Source organism: Vicia villosa, linkage group LG1, assembly GCF_029867415.1.
Source record: "Vicia villosa cultivar HV-30 ecotype Madison, WI linkage group LG1, Vvil1.0, whole genome shotgun sequence".
In the NCBI taxonomy this organism is placed as follows: Eukaryota; Viridiplantae; Streptophyta; class Magnoliopsida; order Fabales; family Fabaceae; genus Vicia; species Vicia villosa.
The window spans coordinates 161,724,431-161,743,067 of NC_081180.1; the positions used below are offsets into that span (position 1 = coordinate 161,724,431).

The 18,637-nt window shown below is 32.0% G+C and overlaps 2 protein-coding genes across 3 annotated transcripts; both read left to right on the forward strand.

The window, feature by feature from the left end:
• The first annotated feature begins 9,366 nt into the window (after positions 1-9,366).
• LOC131644553 (probable protein phosphatase 2C 38) lies at positions 9,367-12,070 on the forward strand. Its single transcript, XM_058915084.1, has 5 exons — positions 9,367-9,761; positions 9,854-10,218; positions 10,714-11,081; positions 11,160-11,396; positions 11,616-12,070. Exons 2-5 carry the CDS (start codon positions 9,915-9,917, stop codon positions 11,832-11,834), a joined length of 1,128 nt encoding a protein of 375 aa, XP_058771067.1. The 5' UTR covers positions 9,367-9,761; positions 9,854-9,914; the 3' UTR covers positions 11,835-12,070.
• A 1,418-nt stretch (positions 12,071-13,488) lies between these two features.
• LOC131644554 (thylakoid membrane protein TERC, chloroplastic-like) lies at positions 13,489-17,855 on the forward strand. Of its 2 annotated transcripts, none has more exons than XM_058915086.1 (14): positions 13,489-13,780; positions 13,866-13,946; positions 14,050-14,135; positions 14,225-14,301; positions 15,371-15,458; positions 15,604-15,684; positions 15,786-15,842; positions 16,264-16,345; positions 16,457-16,506; positions 16,700-16,756; positions 16,840-16,918; positions 17,323-17,381; positions 17,468-17,525; positions 17,608-17,855. In XM_058915086.1, exons 1-14 carry the CDS (start codon positions 13,645-13,647, stop codon positions 17,697-17,699), a joined length of 1,083 nt encoding a protein of 360 aa, XP_058771069.1. In that variant the 5' UTR covers positions 13,489-13,644; the 3' UTR covers positions 17,700-17,855. The 2 variants fall into 2 exon arrangements, with proteins under 2 accessions (XP_058771069.1, XP_058771068.1); XM_058915085.1 differs by having other exon boundaries at positions 13,491-13,780; positions 14,047-14,135.
• The last annotated feature ends 782 nt before the right edge of the window (positions 17,856-18,637 follow it).

The window sequence follows — 18,637 nt, forward strand, 5'->3', positions numbered from 1 at the left end:
AACAACCGCTAGTCTTCCAAACTATAATAAATATGATTTGGTTACTCGCAGGATCGACTAGATTGATCCTAGGACACATAGTCAAGAAGATTGTTATCAATGTTTATTCGAACCATATTCATGATTTGTCTTCTTCAATAAGCGTTGTTCGATTAAAGAACAAATAGTCTTGATAATCACTTTGCTATATATAAATGTGACTTCAACGAAAAGATAAGTAACATAACATATGAAATTAAAAGGACTATTAAAACGTAAAGAATCTTAAACTGCAGAAACGTTAAAGACTTTGAAAGTAAATAACATGAAAGTAATTCGAAAGTAAATGACATTAAAGTAAAGATACAGAAATGTAAATGGCAAGAAGTAAACGAAATGCAGTAATTCTGGAAGATATTTAAAAACAAAAGATAATACACATGTATTAAAGTGGTGGTGTCATACGTACATTTTCTCAGCGAACTCTTTCTCTTAACGCTTGATACTTGAGTAAATATGTGAGTGATTTGTACAAAATGAACACACAGAATCCTAACATTAAGACTCCTATTTATACTAGTTTCGACCTTAACGGTCCTACACTAATCTGCTGCCACGTTTCTCATAAGAACTTCTAGCGACGCCATCTGTTACTTGGACAGTTACGAAACCGTCTTCGAATTTCAAATCTTCCCGCCTGAGTCCGTCTTCGACGCGTGGCAGTGTATTAAAACACTACGAAAACACGCTAAGTAGTAATACTTGAATATATTTATAAATTTTGTCTAAGTCCCCGAAGACACATACTTTTCACTAGCTTTCAGTATTCATTATCTTCATAGCGAACTTAGAAATCTTTATTCTCGAAGCATGACCATCAGTAGCCATTCTTTTATTTTTTAAGGGATGGCTATCAGTAACCATCTTTCCTTCGATTTTCTACTTCTTCGAAGGACAAATACTACAAAACGAAATCTTCAGCTAACAATGCCTCTACCTTGATTTGGCTTCTTCTTTGTTCTTCCTTTTCTCTAAAACTCGCTGTTCTTACTAATGTCAGATGAAATGTTCTTGACATTTGGTCTTGACTTCCTATCCATACTCTTTAGCACATTATTTAGGGGTGATCATATCCGAACCAATCCAAAAGGAAAACTGCAAACCGAACCAATCCAATCCAAAAACCACAAAAACCGCGTTTGGTTTGGATGGTTTTGGATGATTCTTGGGCCTAACCGCACGGTTTCGTTCGGTTTGCGGTTTTAATTTCACAAAACCGACCAAACCGAACCAAACCGCATATTTAACATAACTTTTGAATTTCTATAATTAATTTATTATATTTCCAATCCAATTGCAATATTGTACACTCACGTCACGTGACTCACTATTCCTTCATTCTTCCTTCCTATTCAACATTTCAACTTTATTCTCTGATTTCTCTCTCACTCATTCTAGAGAAGCATTTGGTGTATATGTAGTACTGATAATATTTAGTCCTGAAGTTGTAATGTTGTATTAATATTTAGAATTGAAGTTATCTGATACTTGTATATGTAATATGTAGTTTATTAGTTAGTATGTAGTTTATTAGTATGAAAAACTGTATATAGTATGTAGTATGAATAACTGAAGTTATATTAGTAATTTAGTATATAGTATATGTAAAATACATAGTATGGTACTGTAAAATACATGATACACTTATATGGTAGAAATTTTGGTGTAAAATACATGTATGGAGGAATGAATTGTTTTGGTGTAATTAGTATGAAAAACTTCTTTTTAATGGTACTGTAATATATGTAATATATGTATGGAAGAAAATGAATTATTTTCCTTTTTTTATTTCAGTACATTTTTATTTTATGGTGTAAACCGCAGCCCACCGAACCGATCCTAACCGCATTGGTTTGGTTTGGTTTGGATGACTTTTTAAAAATTAACCGAACCAAACCGAACCGCATGCATTTTTATCTCGCGGTTAGGATGACTTTTATGCTCAAAACCGAACCAAACTGCACCGCGAACACCCCTAACATTATTGAATTGCCTCCCAAGAAGCACAATAGAATTAGAAATTCCTTCATTAGTATCCAAGTCAAATTAATCCTCTTCATCTTCAGTGTTGTATATAAAAGTTATGCTCTTGTTCTTCTTTCCAGATCTGTCACTAATAGCCAATTCAAACATTTGAAGTGACCCAACAAGTTCATCCACTCTCATGTTGCTGATATCTTGGGCTTCTTCAATGGTTGTTACCTTCATGTCAAATCTCTTAGGTAGAGACCTGAAAATTTTTCTTACCAACTTTTTTCTGATATACCCAAGGTACTAGATGAATTGGCAATATCAAGAATGTTCCTGTGAAAATCATGAATACACTCATCATCCTTCATCCTGAGATTCTTAAATTTGGTGGTGAGAAGTTGAAGTCTTGACATTTTAACTTTTTATGTCCCTTCATGAGTGGTTCCGAGAATTTCCCAAGCATATTTAGCCACAGTACAAATGTTTACTAACCTGAATATATTTTTGTCAAATATATTGAATAGGGCATTCAAAGATTCGTAGTTTCCAAGAGCAAGATCATCTTTATCTTTAGACCAGTCCTCTTCTGGATTCAAAGTCTCCTTTCCATCTTTGTCCTTCACAACAAGATGTTCCCAACCCTTTATGAAAGCTTTCCAAGTTTTTCTATCCATAGAGTTTAGGAATCCCACCATACGAGCTTTCCAATAGTCATAGTTGGTGCCATCTAAAACAGGTGGTCTGTTAGTAATTCTTCATTCCTTTTTCATAGTACCAGAAAATATATTCTCTGGAGCTCACCAAAACAGAAAATGGTGTCTTCTCTGATGCTAATTGAAATTCTGGTACTAACAGTCCAGATATCATACACGATGTCGTACCTACGTTCTGGTATAAGATGTGAAACTAGATGTCATGATATCACAGAAGTGGCAGTTAAAATAAGAAATAATGCAGGAAGTAAATAACACAATTAAATTGTTAACCCAGTTCGGTGCAACCTCACCTACTCTGGCGGTTTCCAAGCCAAGAAGGAAATCCGCTATAATAGTATTATTTTGAAACCCTAAACAACCCTTGTTTACAAGTTTCTCACCTAATCACTACCAATGCAATTTCTACCTAGGACACTCCTAGATATGAGAACCCCTTATCACTTCCCACCAGTCACAAACCAGTGACTAACTCTCAATAATAACCAAAAGATAGAAGGCACTCTTCCAAGATAAAACCAGTTTGCTTAAAAGCTTATGATTGATGAACAATAGAAAACTTAACACAAAATCCACTCTTGCTTAAAAGCTCATGAGTGATTGATAATGAACAATATAAAATCAGTCCAACTCTTATTATCAAAGAGATAATAGAGTGGATCACAATTAGGGGTGGCAAAACGGACCGCCTGCCCCACCCGCCGCCCGCCAAAAAACGAGCGGGGCGGGCATGCCCGCCAAGTAAAATGGGCATAAAAGTCATGCCCGCCCCGCCAAGATGGCGGGTTAGCGGGCGGCGGGCTTACCCGCCTATTTTTATTTATATTCTTTTTAATAGATTAATAGGCTTTTTTTTACCTTTTAATTAAACTTTTCACTTATTTTTTAAAACAATTTTTTATAAAAGCAATTTTTTTAACAAATTTACTTAAAAAAATATAACATATATTTATAAATAAATGTATAAAATAAACCATCAAGAATTGCAATTACTAGAATTAACTAAAAAAAGAGTGAGTTTTGGAGGAGGGGCAGGTTTTGGCGGGCGGCGTGCTTTGACGGGGCGGGTATGGCGGGCGGCGGGTTTTGGCGGGGCGGGCTTTGGCGAGCGGCAGGCCTAAAATCCCAACCCAACCCGCCATTTTTTGGCGGGTGCGCGGGCTGGCCCGACGGGCCACGGCCTGTTTTGCCACCCCTAATCACAATTAGGGATGGGAATAGGCTAGGCTAGGTTAGGCTAGGCTAGGGTTTATAAGGCCTGGGCCTGGCCTATGATAAATTTACAAGGCCTGAGCCTGGCCTATGGCCTACTATAGTCTCGTTTTTTCAGCCTGGCCTGGCCTTTTTAAAAGCCTGGTCTGGCCTGAAAGCCTATTTAAAAGCCTCTTTCTTATTAATGTCTTCAATTAATTCATATTACTTAAGAAGCCTTATAGGTCACGTATATATGAACATTTAGACTGACCTATTTAGTATATTTTCCTAATATATATGCATATATAGACCAATCTATTTAACACTTTTACTAATATATATGCATATATAGGCCAACCTATTTAGACTAATTTTAATATATATGAAAATTAGGCCGGCCTATAAGGCTTTATAGGCTTTCTTAATAGCTTAGGCCTGGTCTATTTTATTAAATAGGCTTTTAAAAAAGCCTAAGCCTGGCCTTTTTATCAAATAGGCCTAACCTGGCCTGGCCTTAAGTAGGCTAGGCTATAGGCCCCTGTAGGCCGGCCTGGCCTATTTCCACCCCTAATCACAATGAACAAAGAACACACTAAAACCCTAAACCCTTATCTCATGCACACGACTTCTCCAAAATGTTTCTCCAAGTGATTTAGGTCTTGGAAAGTCCTTATAAATAGACTCTTACAGTATGGCTTAGACTCTTCACGCAAATCCAATCTTCCAGTTGTAAATCTTCTGCAAAGCCTTCTCCACAAAAATAGGAACAAATCTACAAAATTTACTAAAAAGTCTCCAAAATATTTTTTGTGAAACCAAATTAAATCGGCAATATTCCTAAAATATTCTTCCTTGGCTGCGACCATATGAGAACTAAAATCATCCAGAATCTCATATTTTAAAAACAAATCTCCCAAGATTTAAAAACCTGAATTCTACTGATGTTCTGGTATAACATGTTACTACATCTGTCAAAACATCTATCTTCTGAGATGTCTTACCAACATGTTAAGACATCTGTCACAACGTCTTGGAGAAAATGAATGATGCTTGAAAATACATTATAATTTTACACCTGTTTTTTGAAAAATAGATGTAAAATCAATTATTTATGTAATTAAAAAGAAATTTGGACCCCTCAAAATTTGAGGCCCAATGCTACAACTCATGCTGCTGAGGAAGGCCAGCCTTATATATATATATATATATATATATATATATATATATATATATATATATATATATATATATATATATATATATATATATATATATATATATATATATATATATATATATATATATATATATATATATATATATATATATAAAACAAACTTTAAACAAATCCAGAAGTGAGTCTAAGATATTTAAATTTCAAGTTCTTGTGGACCAACTTTAACTATTACCGCAAGTCAGTTTATTATTAGTAATAGTTTATGAAACAAACCTATTTTTTAACATGAAATATTTGGGTCACATGTATATATTTTAAAAAGTTTTTTAAACAATAACCTACTAGTATACTTATTTTAAAAATTTTACAAAAAAAAAACATATAACGAAAACAAACCTAAGAAACCAATATATTATTTTCGTTTTTAAAATCATTTTCAAAAATAGAATTATCAAAATAACTTATATTTTCTCTTTTTTAAAGCTATTTTAAAAAATATGATTATCAAACAAATTTTATTCTTAAAAAGAGTTTTTAAAAATTAATTTGCAATATAATTTTCAAAAACTAAAAAGCAAAACACAATCAAACAAGCACTAGATTGTTTAATATGATTTATGTATCGAAATAAAATTAAATTTGTAATCGATTAGTATACTTAATTGTGTTTTAGAAAATAGATTATTTCTTACGATTTATATACATTGAAAAAATTAAATATTCAATCAATTAAATTATATATAAAGATATTCTTTTCAAAATTTTAAAATAGTTAAGATGTTTTGCTTTAGATTTCCATTTTTGTTATTTCACTGATAAATTAAATAGTTAAGATGTAGAATTGAGAAAGATTGAGAAAAATATAAATGTAGATGATTCAAATTTGAATATAACACAACAAATTTTAAATATGTTAAGGTATCTTTGATTATTTTTTTAGATGGAAACCCTATAAACTATTGTTGAAGCTTTAACAAAAAATTATTACATCACACAAAATACGTAAAAACGTCTTTCCTTTCTCTTTAAAAGACACAAAAATTGGGTCAATCACAAAATAAGTAATTGTATCTTTGTTCATATGTTGAAAAGTCACTAAACGATAGATGAACCTGACACAAAAAATCACTTCATTGCGTAGAATACGTAAGTGTGTTTTTGTTTTTCTATTGAATAAACATTAAACCAAACGATTGTTGAAGCTAGCACAAGAAATTATCTTGTCACATGAAACATGTATCTTGCAAATTATATAAATGTTTATTTTTAAAATAATAAAAAATTGAACAATCGTTAAACGACAGTCAAAGCTAACATGAGAAATCCCTATTTACAAAATATATAAACATTTATTTTAAAAAAAAATTGAAGAGTCGCTAAATGACAGTCAAAGCTGACACGAGAAATCCCTATTTACAAAATATATAAACATTTATTTAAAAGAATTAAACAATTAACGACAAAAAATACTTACTTTATGCAAAATATGTAATTAAGATGCCCGAAGCCAATATAAAAAGTTAATTGCATCAAACAAATACATACAAATGTCTATTTATTTATCAAATTAGAAATCACTAAACAACTATTGAAATTTACTCAAAAAATTACTATGGCTCACAACTATTATATTTTCGCTTTTTAAAATAATTTTCAAAAATAGAATTATAAAAAAATATTTTCTCTTTATTGAAAGCATTTTAAAAAAATAACATTACCAATTAAATTTTATTCTTAAAAATAGTTTTTAAAAATTAATTTGCAATAGAATTTTCAAACACTAAAAAGCCAAACACATTCAAACAAGCCCTAGATTTCTTAGTATGATTTATATCATGAAAGAAAATCAAAATTTTAATCAAATAGTTAGTGTGTGTGTATATATATATATATATATATATATATATATATATATATATATATATATATATATATATATATATATATATATATATATATATATATAATGAGAAAGAGTAATCTTATACGAGAGTAAGAGAAAGAGATAACGACCATTTGATTAAAATAAACGATTGATATTTAATATCTCGTCAGGTGATCCTCTTTTTTCTCAACTAATAATATTTGAGAAAAAAGAGGATCACATGGATAATTTAAAGGAAATATTAAATTTTAACTGTTTATTTTAATCACACAGTCATTATCTCTTTCTCTCACTATCATATAAGTAGGGGTGTTCGCGGTGCGGTTTGGTTCAGTTTTAAGCATAAAATCCATCCTAACCGCGAGATAAAAATGCATGAGGTTCGGTTTGGTTCGGTTGATTTTTAAAAAGTCATCCAAACCAAACCAAACCAATGAGGTTAGAATCGGTTCGGTGGACTGCGGTTTACACTATAAAATAAAAGGGAAAAGGAAATTAATTCAATGTCAATATAATATATGATATTATACCATACAAAAGAAATTATATTACAAGAACAGTAGAGAACTAAAAATACATTATAAATGAAATACATATATTAGACAGTAGAGAATTACATATATATGTAGCTCAATAAAATACAAAAACTAAGTGGATTATGCCAAAACTTAAGTTAATAAATTAATTATTAAAATTCAAAACGTGAGGTGTGGCTGTGTGCAATTGGATTTGGAAAGATAATAAATTAATTATTAAAATTCAAAACTTAAGTTAAATATGCGGTTCAGTTCGGTTTGGTTCGGTTTTGTGAAATAAAAACCGCAAACAAAACCGAACCGCGCGGTTCAGTCCAAAAATCATCCAAACCAAACGCGGGTTTTTGCGGTTTCTGTTTGGATTGGTTCGATTTGCGGTTTTGCTTTTGAATTGGTTCGGATACGATCACCCCTACATATAAGATTACTCTTTCTCACTAGATACAATATATATATATATATATATATATATATATATATATATATATATATATATATATATATATATATATTAAAAAATAAAATATTTAATCAATAAATTTATATAAATATATTTTTCCTTTTAAATAATTGTTTATTTCAATAAGTTTTTCTTAACATTTGCATTTTTTTATTTTACCATTCGATAAATTAAATAGTTAAGATGTAAGATTGAGGAAGATTGAGGAAGATTGAGAGAAATATACATGGAGATAATCTAAATCCGAATACAACATTAGAAATTTTAAATATGGTAAGGTGTCTTTGATTCTTTTCTTAGATTGAAACCCTTTAAACTATCTGAAACAAGAAATTAGTACATTACGCAAAATATGTAAAAACGTATTTCCTTTCTTTTCTCTTTTAGACAATCACTAAATGACCATTAAAATCGACACAAAAATTGGGTTGGTCACAAAATAAGTAATCATGTATTTTGTTCATATGTTGGAAAGTTACAAAAGGCTAGATGAATCTGACACAAGAAATTACTTCATCGTGTAGAATACGTAAGCGTGTTTTTATTATTCTATTGAATAAACATTAAACCAAACGATTGTTAAAGCTTGCACAAGAAATTATCTCGTCACATGAAACGTATCTTGCAAAATATATAGATATCTATTTTAAAAATTAAAAATTGGACAATCGCTAAACGACAGTCAAAGATAACATGATAAATCCCTATTTACGAAATATATAAACATCTATTTAAAAAAAATTAGACAATCGCTAAACGACGGTCAAAACTAACATGAGAAATCTCTATTTGCAAAATATATAAACATCTGTTTTAAAAAAATTGAACAATCGCTAAACGACAGTCAAAACTGACACAAAAAATTCTTACTTTCTACAAAAATATATATTTAAGTTACCCAAAGCCAATTTAAAAAGTTAATTGCATCAAATAAATACATACAAATATCTATTTATTTATTTATCAAATTAGACAATAACAAAACGACAATCGAAATTTACTCAAAAAAATCACTATGGCATCAAAAAAAAAGATTTATACCGTATTTTAGGTTATACATATCCAAACAGATAAGTAATCTTGACTACCATTAATTAATATTAACATTGTTTAAGAAGAAATTAATTAAAGCAAATTAAGAAAAACATATTACATACTAGTACTAGTTAGATGTTTTGAATGATTAGGCTAAGTTATGATATTAAATTCTCCATTAATATCATGATTAATTGTTTGGCTGATTTGAGATCCTCTTGTGTATCCCCTGACAAGTGGTTAGTTAGTCTTCAATCATCCTATGTGTGTCATAACAATCCACGCGTAAATCTCCTTACTTTATAGGACTCATCCCAACATCAAAGTTACCTAAAAACCTCAAGATTATTGCTTAAAAAAGGTGACATATTCAACACTCTTCAAACACACACACACTCTCACAAAACCAAAGTCATTAATTACAAAGGACAGGAAATAAAAGAAACAATGTCAGACTATATTGTTGTTTTTTTAAAAAAGAAAAATCTCTCTTCATTTTATTCATCATAGATCTACAAAATCCTTCTCTTATATCTCATTGTTTTTCTTTGGTCACTGAGATCACAGACCAAAACTGCCATATAGAAAGTCTTATATGCTTTTCCAGCTAAACTTGTTTGTCAAACATGACACAATCACTGAATTCCAAGACACATTAGGCTCTTATTTAAGCTACATAGTGCCAACAAAATATACACCATCATATTCCATGAAACTTGCATGAAAAACAACTTTTGATTCACTTTTCAAGGTGCTTACATCTCTCTTAGTTAGTTTACCCCATACCCTTTTGTTTTTTACCTCAAAAGTTTGTTCTTATTCAATTAATGTTTGCTTCTGCAGGGTCTATAAATACATAGAAGTTGAGAAAGTGAGGAAAATCATTCAAGGGGTTTGAGAGAATATGGTGAGATCTTGCTGGAAGCCTGCTGTGGATGGTGATGAGGGAGATGGGAGTGGAAGTGGGAGTGGTGGGAGAGTTGATGGATTGTTGTGGTATAAAGATTTAGGGAACCATGTTTATGGTGATTTTTCAATGGCTGTGATTCAAGCTAATAGTTCTTTGGAGGATAGAAGTGAGTTTGAGTCTGGTCCTTTGAGTTTTAACCATTTTGGTCCTCAAGGAACTTTTGTTGGTGTTTATGATGGTCATGGTGGAGCTGAGGCTTCTCAATTTGTCAGTGATAACCTTTTCTGCAATCTCAAAAGTATTTCCATTCTCTCTTCTTTTTCATATTCATATTAGTATTCATATTCATTTTGAAATAGTCCGGTCGATCATTTATAGTCTCTTCGGTCAAACATCAGTCATTGAATTAATCTAATGACTGATGTTAGACCAGAGAGAAACTGCAGAGGATTGAAGTCACTAAACCTCTCATCTTATTCCAACAACACTCCCGTTAGATTAAAAGATAAATTATGTGTATGTGACTAGAGTCATCTTAAACTTTTGGAGGACCTGCATAGGTTAGTCATAGTTTTGCTATGACAAAATCAACAAAGGTCTTATTTTACCACACTTTAACCGTGACAAATATTTTATGAGATTTAACTTGGCCTTACTTTAACTGTGATAAGTTTTAAGTTTTGTGTGATAGTGCGCCTTGCATTATCTCAAAAACGGCTTTTTACATGACCCTCACATGCAAATATACCCTTTATTTAGATTTTTTACTAAGTCAATTTTCTTTGTGATCCAGGGCTTGCAGCTGAAAACCAAGGCTTATCAGAGAATGTTATCAAAAGAGCATTTTCAGCAACAGAAGAAAGTTTTCTATCACTTGTGAAGAAACAGTGGCTAAGTAAGCCACATATTGCATCAGCAGGTACATGTTGTTTGGTTGGGATAATTTGCAATGGAATGATATATATTGCAAATTCCGGTGACTCGAGGGTGGTGTTGGGAAGATTAGAGAGAGCAAGAAGGGAAGCATCAGCTATACAGTTATCTACAGAACATAATGTTAATCTTGAAAGAGTTAGAGATGAACTTAGATTAAAGCATCCTTTTGATTCAGAAATTGTGGTTCTGAGACACAATGTTTGGCGCGTGAAAGGCCTCATTCAGGTAAAAATTTGGTTAAATATGTTTCTAGTCCTTATATCTGCTAGTCTCTGGAAATTACAAAACTACTTGCTTTTGCAGGTTTCGCGGTCAATCGGGGATGCGTATTTGAAGAAAGCTGAATTCAATAGGGAGCCTCTACCGGCTAAGTTTAGGCTAGCTGAAACATTTTTCAAGCCAATTCTGAGTTGTGAGCCATCAATTTCATCTCACAAACTTCATCCTGATGACCAGTTTCTCATATTTGCTTCTGATGGATTATGGGAGCATCTTAGCAACCAAGAGGCTGTTCATATAGTCAGCAATAATGCACCTAATGTAAGGTTCCATTCCATTTTGTCCATTCACACACAAAATCATCGTGTTGCGGTCTAGACAGTCAAATCTTGATCAGACCGTCCAAATATTCAGATTGATTTATTTGAACATATCAACTGATATAAATATCAGTGCGATTGTCTAAGCTTATAAATATAACTTATGACATGTTTATACGAAAAATATGTTGACTCGGCTTTATTTTATTTCATGTTATAGGGAATTGCAAGAAGACTTGTGAAGGCAGCGCTAAGAGAAGCAGCTAAGAAGCGAGAGATGAGACTAGCAGACCTACAAAAGATTGAACAAGGAACAAGGAGACACTTTCATGATGATATAACAGTGATTGTTGTGTTTCTTAATCACAAAATGATTGATAATAGTTCTCTTTGTGGTTCTCCTCTTTCAATTAAGGGAGGTGGATCTGGTCATCATTAAGGTTGATGATGATCATCATGCAAAGAGAACAACAATTTATATTTGTAAATTAAAATTAAGCAATTATTATTATTATTAGCCAAGAAAATTTTAGACAATTGTCATTGTCAGTCCTACAGCTTGTTCTGTCCAGTTTATGATCTGGTTATATAGCATGAACATGTAGTTTGTACAGATGCAATGTGTCTTGAAAAGATTATATATATGAGTTTACTATGGAAAAATGAAATATTCAGTATTTGGAAATATGAAATATCTGTTCATTTGAGCAATTATATTTTTATTATTTTATGAAAATTTGAAGATAAAAAATATAGGTTGTTCATTACATCCTATATGTTTCTTTCAAATTTTATGAAAATTCAAAAATACCTCTTTGTAACCATGTTGGAAAGTTAACTTCCGACTACACCTTAATCAATCAAAAGTAATTTATTTATTTAGAATGGGAAAAGATGTGTGAAAATTAGTGTTTGGATGTTGTCTTTTTTATAGCAAATTATCTAGTCTGGATGTTAACTTTCATATTGTAATATTTTTTTATATGATTAGTTTCTTAAACCCTCTCACTAACGGCCTTATATCATATTTCCTCAATCTCTAATTTTTTTTCTTCATTTTTTATTCAATTATTGTGTTTGATAACACAATTAAACTGTATTTTAACATTATAAACATGGTTAAATTCCGGATAATATACATATGTATCTCTTTTCATTGAATTTCAATCTAATATTTCATCCATTCACGAATTTTTTTTTTTTTTGCTTTATACCACCGGTTTAGTGGTTCTCCCTACCAAGTCCCGCGTCAATCACTACTGGACCAACTACGATGGGTTCCATTCACGAATTTGTTGACCACATGATATCATATGAAACCTTTTAAACTTCACCCCGATATTAATTTTTAGACGTTTTGAATGGTTGAAGGTATAATATATCTTGATGTTGTAACCTTAACTAATGTATTAGAGGATCATGTGCCGAAAGCTCCCCAACCCGTGTTGTATACATTTATGTCAGAAAAAAATTTAACACCAAACATAAGATTACATTACATGATGAGATATTTAAATGAGTTCGTGTGAGAGTTGTTAAATTAGGTATTGGGATAATAATCTAGAGGTCTAATTTTGATTTCTAATAAAAGAGTATGATTCCCTACTATTAGATTTAGGTTATATATGTTGTAGTTGTTTTTTTGCATTGCTTACATCAGTCAACCCACGTCAGGAAAAAAATATCTTATTGGTTCTCCCAACCAGGTTTGTACCTACACCCTTAGTTTCAGACTGACTCACAGGGAGTAGAGATCCACTTCATTTCCTAAAAAATAATGGAGAGTCCATTATTATAGTTTTATGTGTATATTACATGTATTTCTAAGACACGTGACATATATTTATTATTTATTTAACTTTATACACCCAAAACTATAGTAATGGACCTCCATTTCTTTTTAGGAAATGGAATAAATCTCTACTCGGCCACACGCACCCATGAGTGTTGTTTGTGGGGATACTTTGCAGACCCCTACAATGCTAAATCCAGTGATTTTCCAAAAAATAAAATGAAATTATTAATCTGGATTTTTTTATAAAACAAAAGAATAAAAAAATATTATCAATAAAATATCCAAATATTGGTCTGAGTGTGCTTGTGTTGTGACCACACTCCTTAACACAACAGAACCAAAAAATAAAGAACTTATCTTTTCTACTTCTGGCGCAAACAAACAAACAGTGGGAGAACAGAAAAGAAGAGGTTCATTCATTCGGTTTTAATTCTTCTTTCTCATCTCTAGAATTATGGGTTTAGCTTCTGTGGTTCACAATGGCGTTCAAATTCCGCTGAATCACAATGGTGTTGTCAGAGTGAGGGTTTCATCTTCCAAAGCCTCTACACTTCACTTCCTTCACAATCCTATCTCTTCTTTATCCTCAGGTATTCTCTATTTCTATCTCTCTCCTCCAAATTCACCTTAATTACTTCTTTACCCCTTATCACTTTCTTTTGTGTGTGGTGACAGTTGATTATTTTCATCGTCCTCTCCGTCTTCAACTTTCATGCTCCAAACCAATTCGTCAGGTTCATCCATTTCATGCTTCAGGTAACTCTATTTTCGATGCTTAGTGTTTTCTTATCAATAATTCGTAATTATTTACTTAATTATATTAGTTTGTTTATTAATTTTATGAGTGATGTTGCAGAAGTGAAGAGAATTAGTGCTCAACCAAAGGATGAAATATCTTCTACTGAGGAAACACAGAGCTCTGCTGTTAGAACTGTAGCTTTATGGGTGGGAAAATCTATGATTACTATGCTTTTACTGATTTTCTTTGGTTACTTCGTTTTCATTTATGTTAATCTAGTTATGGTTTCTTTTAGGTTTTTGCCGCAGTGGCATTCGGTGTTGGCGTGGGTTTTAAAGAAGGTTATGACAAGGCGTCTGAATTTTTTGCTGGGTAAGCAACATAATTTAGTTTTAGTTGAATGTGTGACCTCTTGGGAAGTTCTCATGTTGTTTCTTTGGTATTGTTTGATCTATGTTACCGATATTACCAAGTAGGAAAAAAGCATTGATGGTTGTATGCATAATATTTTGTTTTTGTTATTTGTACTTGCGGAAAATACAATAAGGGGTACCATGCCTGCGTGAAAAATACAATAGGGCTTTTGGTATTCTGAATATCTGAATAGTTAATGATCCCTCCCAACTTTAGGAGTTAGGATATTTATAGCCATGATTCATGTGCCAAGTTGTGGATGAAGAACCGGTTCCAATCCAACTGCTTAGCTATGGTGTGGGAATAGGGAGACTCGTTCCTCCCCAAGAATAGGAGGAACAGTTTCTTCCTTGGGGAGGTGGCAATAACCCTTCTTCTAGAATACATTGTCTGATACGTATTGACGCGATTGCCACCTAATGGATATGAGTTTGGGTCCGGTGACACATGTCCTAGGCGTGATGGATCGGATCAGGCGACCCGTGACCCATCATGCCACGCCTGCCTGATTCGTCCTTGGCCCTTTATAACGCTTTTGGATTGATTGAGTTATGGGTTGTCCTCTTCTAGGGCCCAATTAAAGTTATCTCAGTCCAGTTATCCAATTTTGCACTGTCAGAGAATATAGAACAACCAACTGTTAAAGATGAGCCAAAGTACAAACACATAACTTAACGGGCAACAAATGAAATTTTTCCATATTTTGCAAATTTTCTTTAAGCTTTTCAATCATTATGAGTATTTCAGATTCCTTAATATCTGATTTGAAAACCTACACCTCATTTTGTTTATTTTACTTCTGCATCCCGTCGAGATATGACCTTAGGTTAGTATATCTCAGAGATTGATCAAACACTAATATTTGAAGTTATAGTACATATTGGATATTTTTTTGTAGTTCATGACTCATGACCAGTAACTTAAGTGGTTGGGATATTTGAAGTATTTTGGATGTTCATATCTTTTCACTTTTGCAAACTTTGTACTCAATACTCAATGGGGTTATGGCCTTTGTGCACTTTTATAGATACATATTGGAGCAAAGTCTCTCAGTGGATAATCTCTTTGTCTTTGTTCTAATATTCAAATACTTCAAAGTGCCAGCTTTGTATCAGGTGATGTATAAACCTTCTTGTCAAGGGTAAACTTTGAGCAATTTAAACTGTGTTTTTTAAACAAGTTATTATTGGTACTGCATATTAGAATAGATCAAATGCAAATAATTGATCACATTGCTTCCACTTCTTATTGAACTTACAGAATCGTGTACTTTCCTATGGTATTGCCGGTGCAGTTGTTTTTCGCCTGACAATAATACTTCTTGGAACAGCCACCATTCAGGTGGGTTTTCAAATATGGATATATTTCTCATAAGGTTTTTCTTTTCTTTTTTTTCTTTTTTTTATTGATCGTCCTGTCTTGATTAATACTATGATGTTTAGAGATTTGAAGCAGTCAACCTTCTATTGGCGGCGATATTACTATTCTCATCATTTAAGGTGACGATTCTCATTATCTGATATTTGAGTACTTCTTGCTTGCTTGGTATTCTGCCTTCTATTCATATTTGTCAAGAAAATATTGATCCTTTTATAGAGCTCATATCCTCATCTGCTATCGTCTCTGAGCTCAGATCTTCTATGAATAATAAATATTGTCATTTTATCTTGTGCTCAAGTTTAGTTAAGTTAAGAAGGAGGAACGAGAGTCACGAGTACAAGCTTTTGGCTACCTGGTGAAAGGGACTTTTATATGATATCAGGGACCAAGCATCCTAAACCTTAAACATATTTGTTGAAGCACTCAAATCAAATGATTTATCTCCTCAGCGTTATGCTAGGAACATCAAACTTCTTGTTGTTGTATTCACAATTCTATGTACCGGCTTTAATCGCAGCTTGTTTCTTGTTTCATGAATAGCTATTTGCTAGTGATGAAGAAGAGTCAGACTTATCTGATAACTTTTTGGTGAAGACATGCCAGAAACTTATCCCCGTAACAAGTAATGTTCTCTAATCATGTTTATGTATCATATGGTCATTTTGTTTGAGTATGTATATCTCTGTTGAGTAATATTGCCAATCCAAAATCTTACTCTGAAAAATTACTGCAGCAAATTATGATGGAAACAAGTTCATAACGAAGCAGGATGGGATATGGATGGTAAGATCTCGCCAACTGAAAATACTTTCTTATTCTCTTGACTTAAGAAACTGTCATCTTTTCTCACAAATGCATTGAAGTTTTTGTACCATTTGCATTTGTTGCTTTCTTGTCAAATAAGTAAAAATGTTTTTCTTAATGAATTAAATTAATTTCAACTTGATTTCTAACAGGGATCAAACATTTTGGGCAGGCCACACCTTTGCTTCTTACAGTAGCAGTTATTGAACTCAGTGATATTGCATTTGCTGTAAGATTATCGATTCCCTGGTCTTTCTATTTAATGTGCAATTTTGTGGTATAAATCTTGACACATATGTTCTTTTCTAATAGGTGGACTCAATACCTGCAGTTTTTGGTGTAACCCGGGATCCATTTATAGTGTTTTCTTCTAATCTTTTTGCCATTCTGGGTAAGTTCTATTGCTTCTGTTTCCTTTGTGATGCAATGCTAGTATACTTGAGTTAAATTTTAGAACTTGAAATTTGTTCCTTAAAATTTTATACTGAAAACGCTTGCTTGTAAAAGCGTAAAACTTCTGTTTTAAGGTTAGTTCATCCATTTGCTTGCTGAACATGTGCTACTAAATAATTCTATAACAAAATTTGTTGCATAGAAGTGGTTCTTATGTAACTTTCATCTGTCTGATTCTCCATTAAATCATTAACATGTGGACCTGGAGAGATGGGATGAGTTTATTCTGTTATTATCTGAGATCAGATGTTTTTCTTCCTAACAATAGTCGTTGTTTTTTCTTACAAATTTACTTGCATTTGAAAAAGCTATGAATAAACAATTTTTATTTGTTAAATGTAGGTTTGAGGTCACTTTACTTGATAATTTCGGAAGGGATGTCAGAATTGAAGTACTTACAGGTAACTGTTGACTTAGTTTGTTGCTACTGAGAATAAGCTTCATTTTACTTATTCTTCCATTGATATCCATATTTTGTTCTTGTTAGCCGTCCATTGCTGTTGTTCTTGGATTTATCGGGTGTAAGATGATCGCAGACTATTTTGGTGAGTATGCACTCCTCATTCAATCACCAATCATCATATCTTCCACTGTACTTGAAATTTTCACATGTTTTCATTCTTACAGGATTCCATGTCTCAACTGAAGCATCTCTCGGTTTCGTAGCCTCGAGTCTTTCCATCGGAGTGATATTAAGTCTGGCTAACAAATCCGATTAAGCTTATAAACCAACTCAGGAGTTGAGCTCTGCATGATTGCTTCTATTTTACTAAGCAATCCAATTCTACCCTCACCCCAAATAAAAACATTCATATATTCTTCCTTTATCATCTTGCATACTTGGTAAGAAATATGTATTTATTTGTTGGTGTCAATAGCCAATACCCAGTTGAGAATAGTTCATTTTCAAAGTTAAATCATAATGGCATATTGTTTATCAAAACATCTTTTAGCAAAAACTAGCTGTGTTATACCCGTGTCTGAAAAAAAAAGGGTCATAAACACGTGTAAGAGTCTGAAAATTTGATTTTTCTAAAGATAAAACTTAGATGCATTTCAGTAAATGGTTTGTTGCGTACGGTTCTTAACTTAAAGTTCATGTTATGTGGTTAAAACAAATTATGGATTTGAGGAAATCAAAGATACTCAAGTTAAAAATCATACGAAAGACACCTAAAAAATGTAGCTAGGTTGTCTTTTATTTTTTTAATTAATGAAAGTTTTACTTATAAATTAATGAAAAGAAGATAGACAGTAGAAAGTAGACATAGAAAGAAATGCGTGCACAAGATAGATAGGTGTTATATCATGTAATTTTTGTTTCCTTGACTGAATTAATAGGTCTCACATTTTGTTTCAAAATCTCGTGATATCACTTATTTCAGTCAACAGTGGTAAAAAATGTGCATTGTAAGATACTCTCCGTCTCATAATAATAATAAAAGTGTCTTATTTTAGTTTTATTTTAGTTTTGCATGGTTCTTAAGTAAATGATAAAATATATTATCATTTACTAAAATACGTTTATTAATTATAGGTAATGAAGTAGTTGAAAAACGTGAAAGTTAATAAATAGGGGTGAGAAAAATAATAAATGTTGTATTGATATTTTAAAAAGACATTTATTTTGAGACAGAAAAGTGCAAATTATTACAAC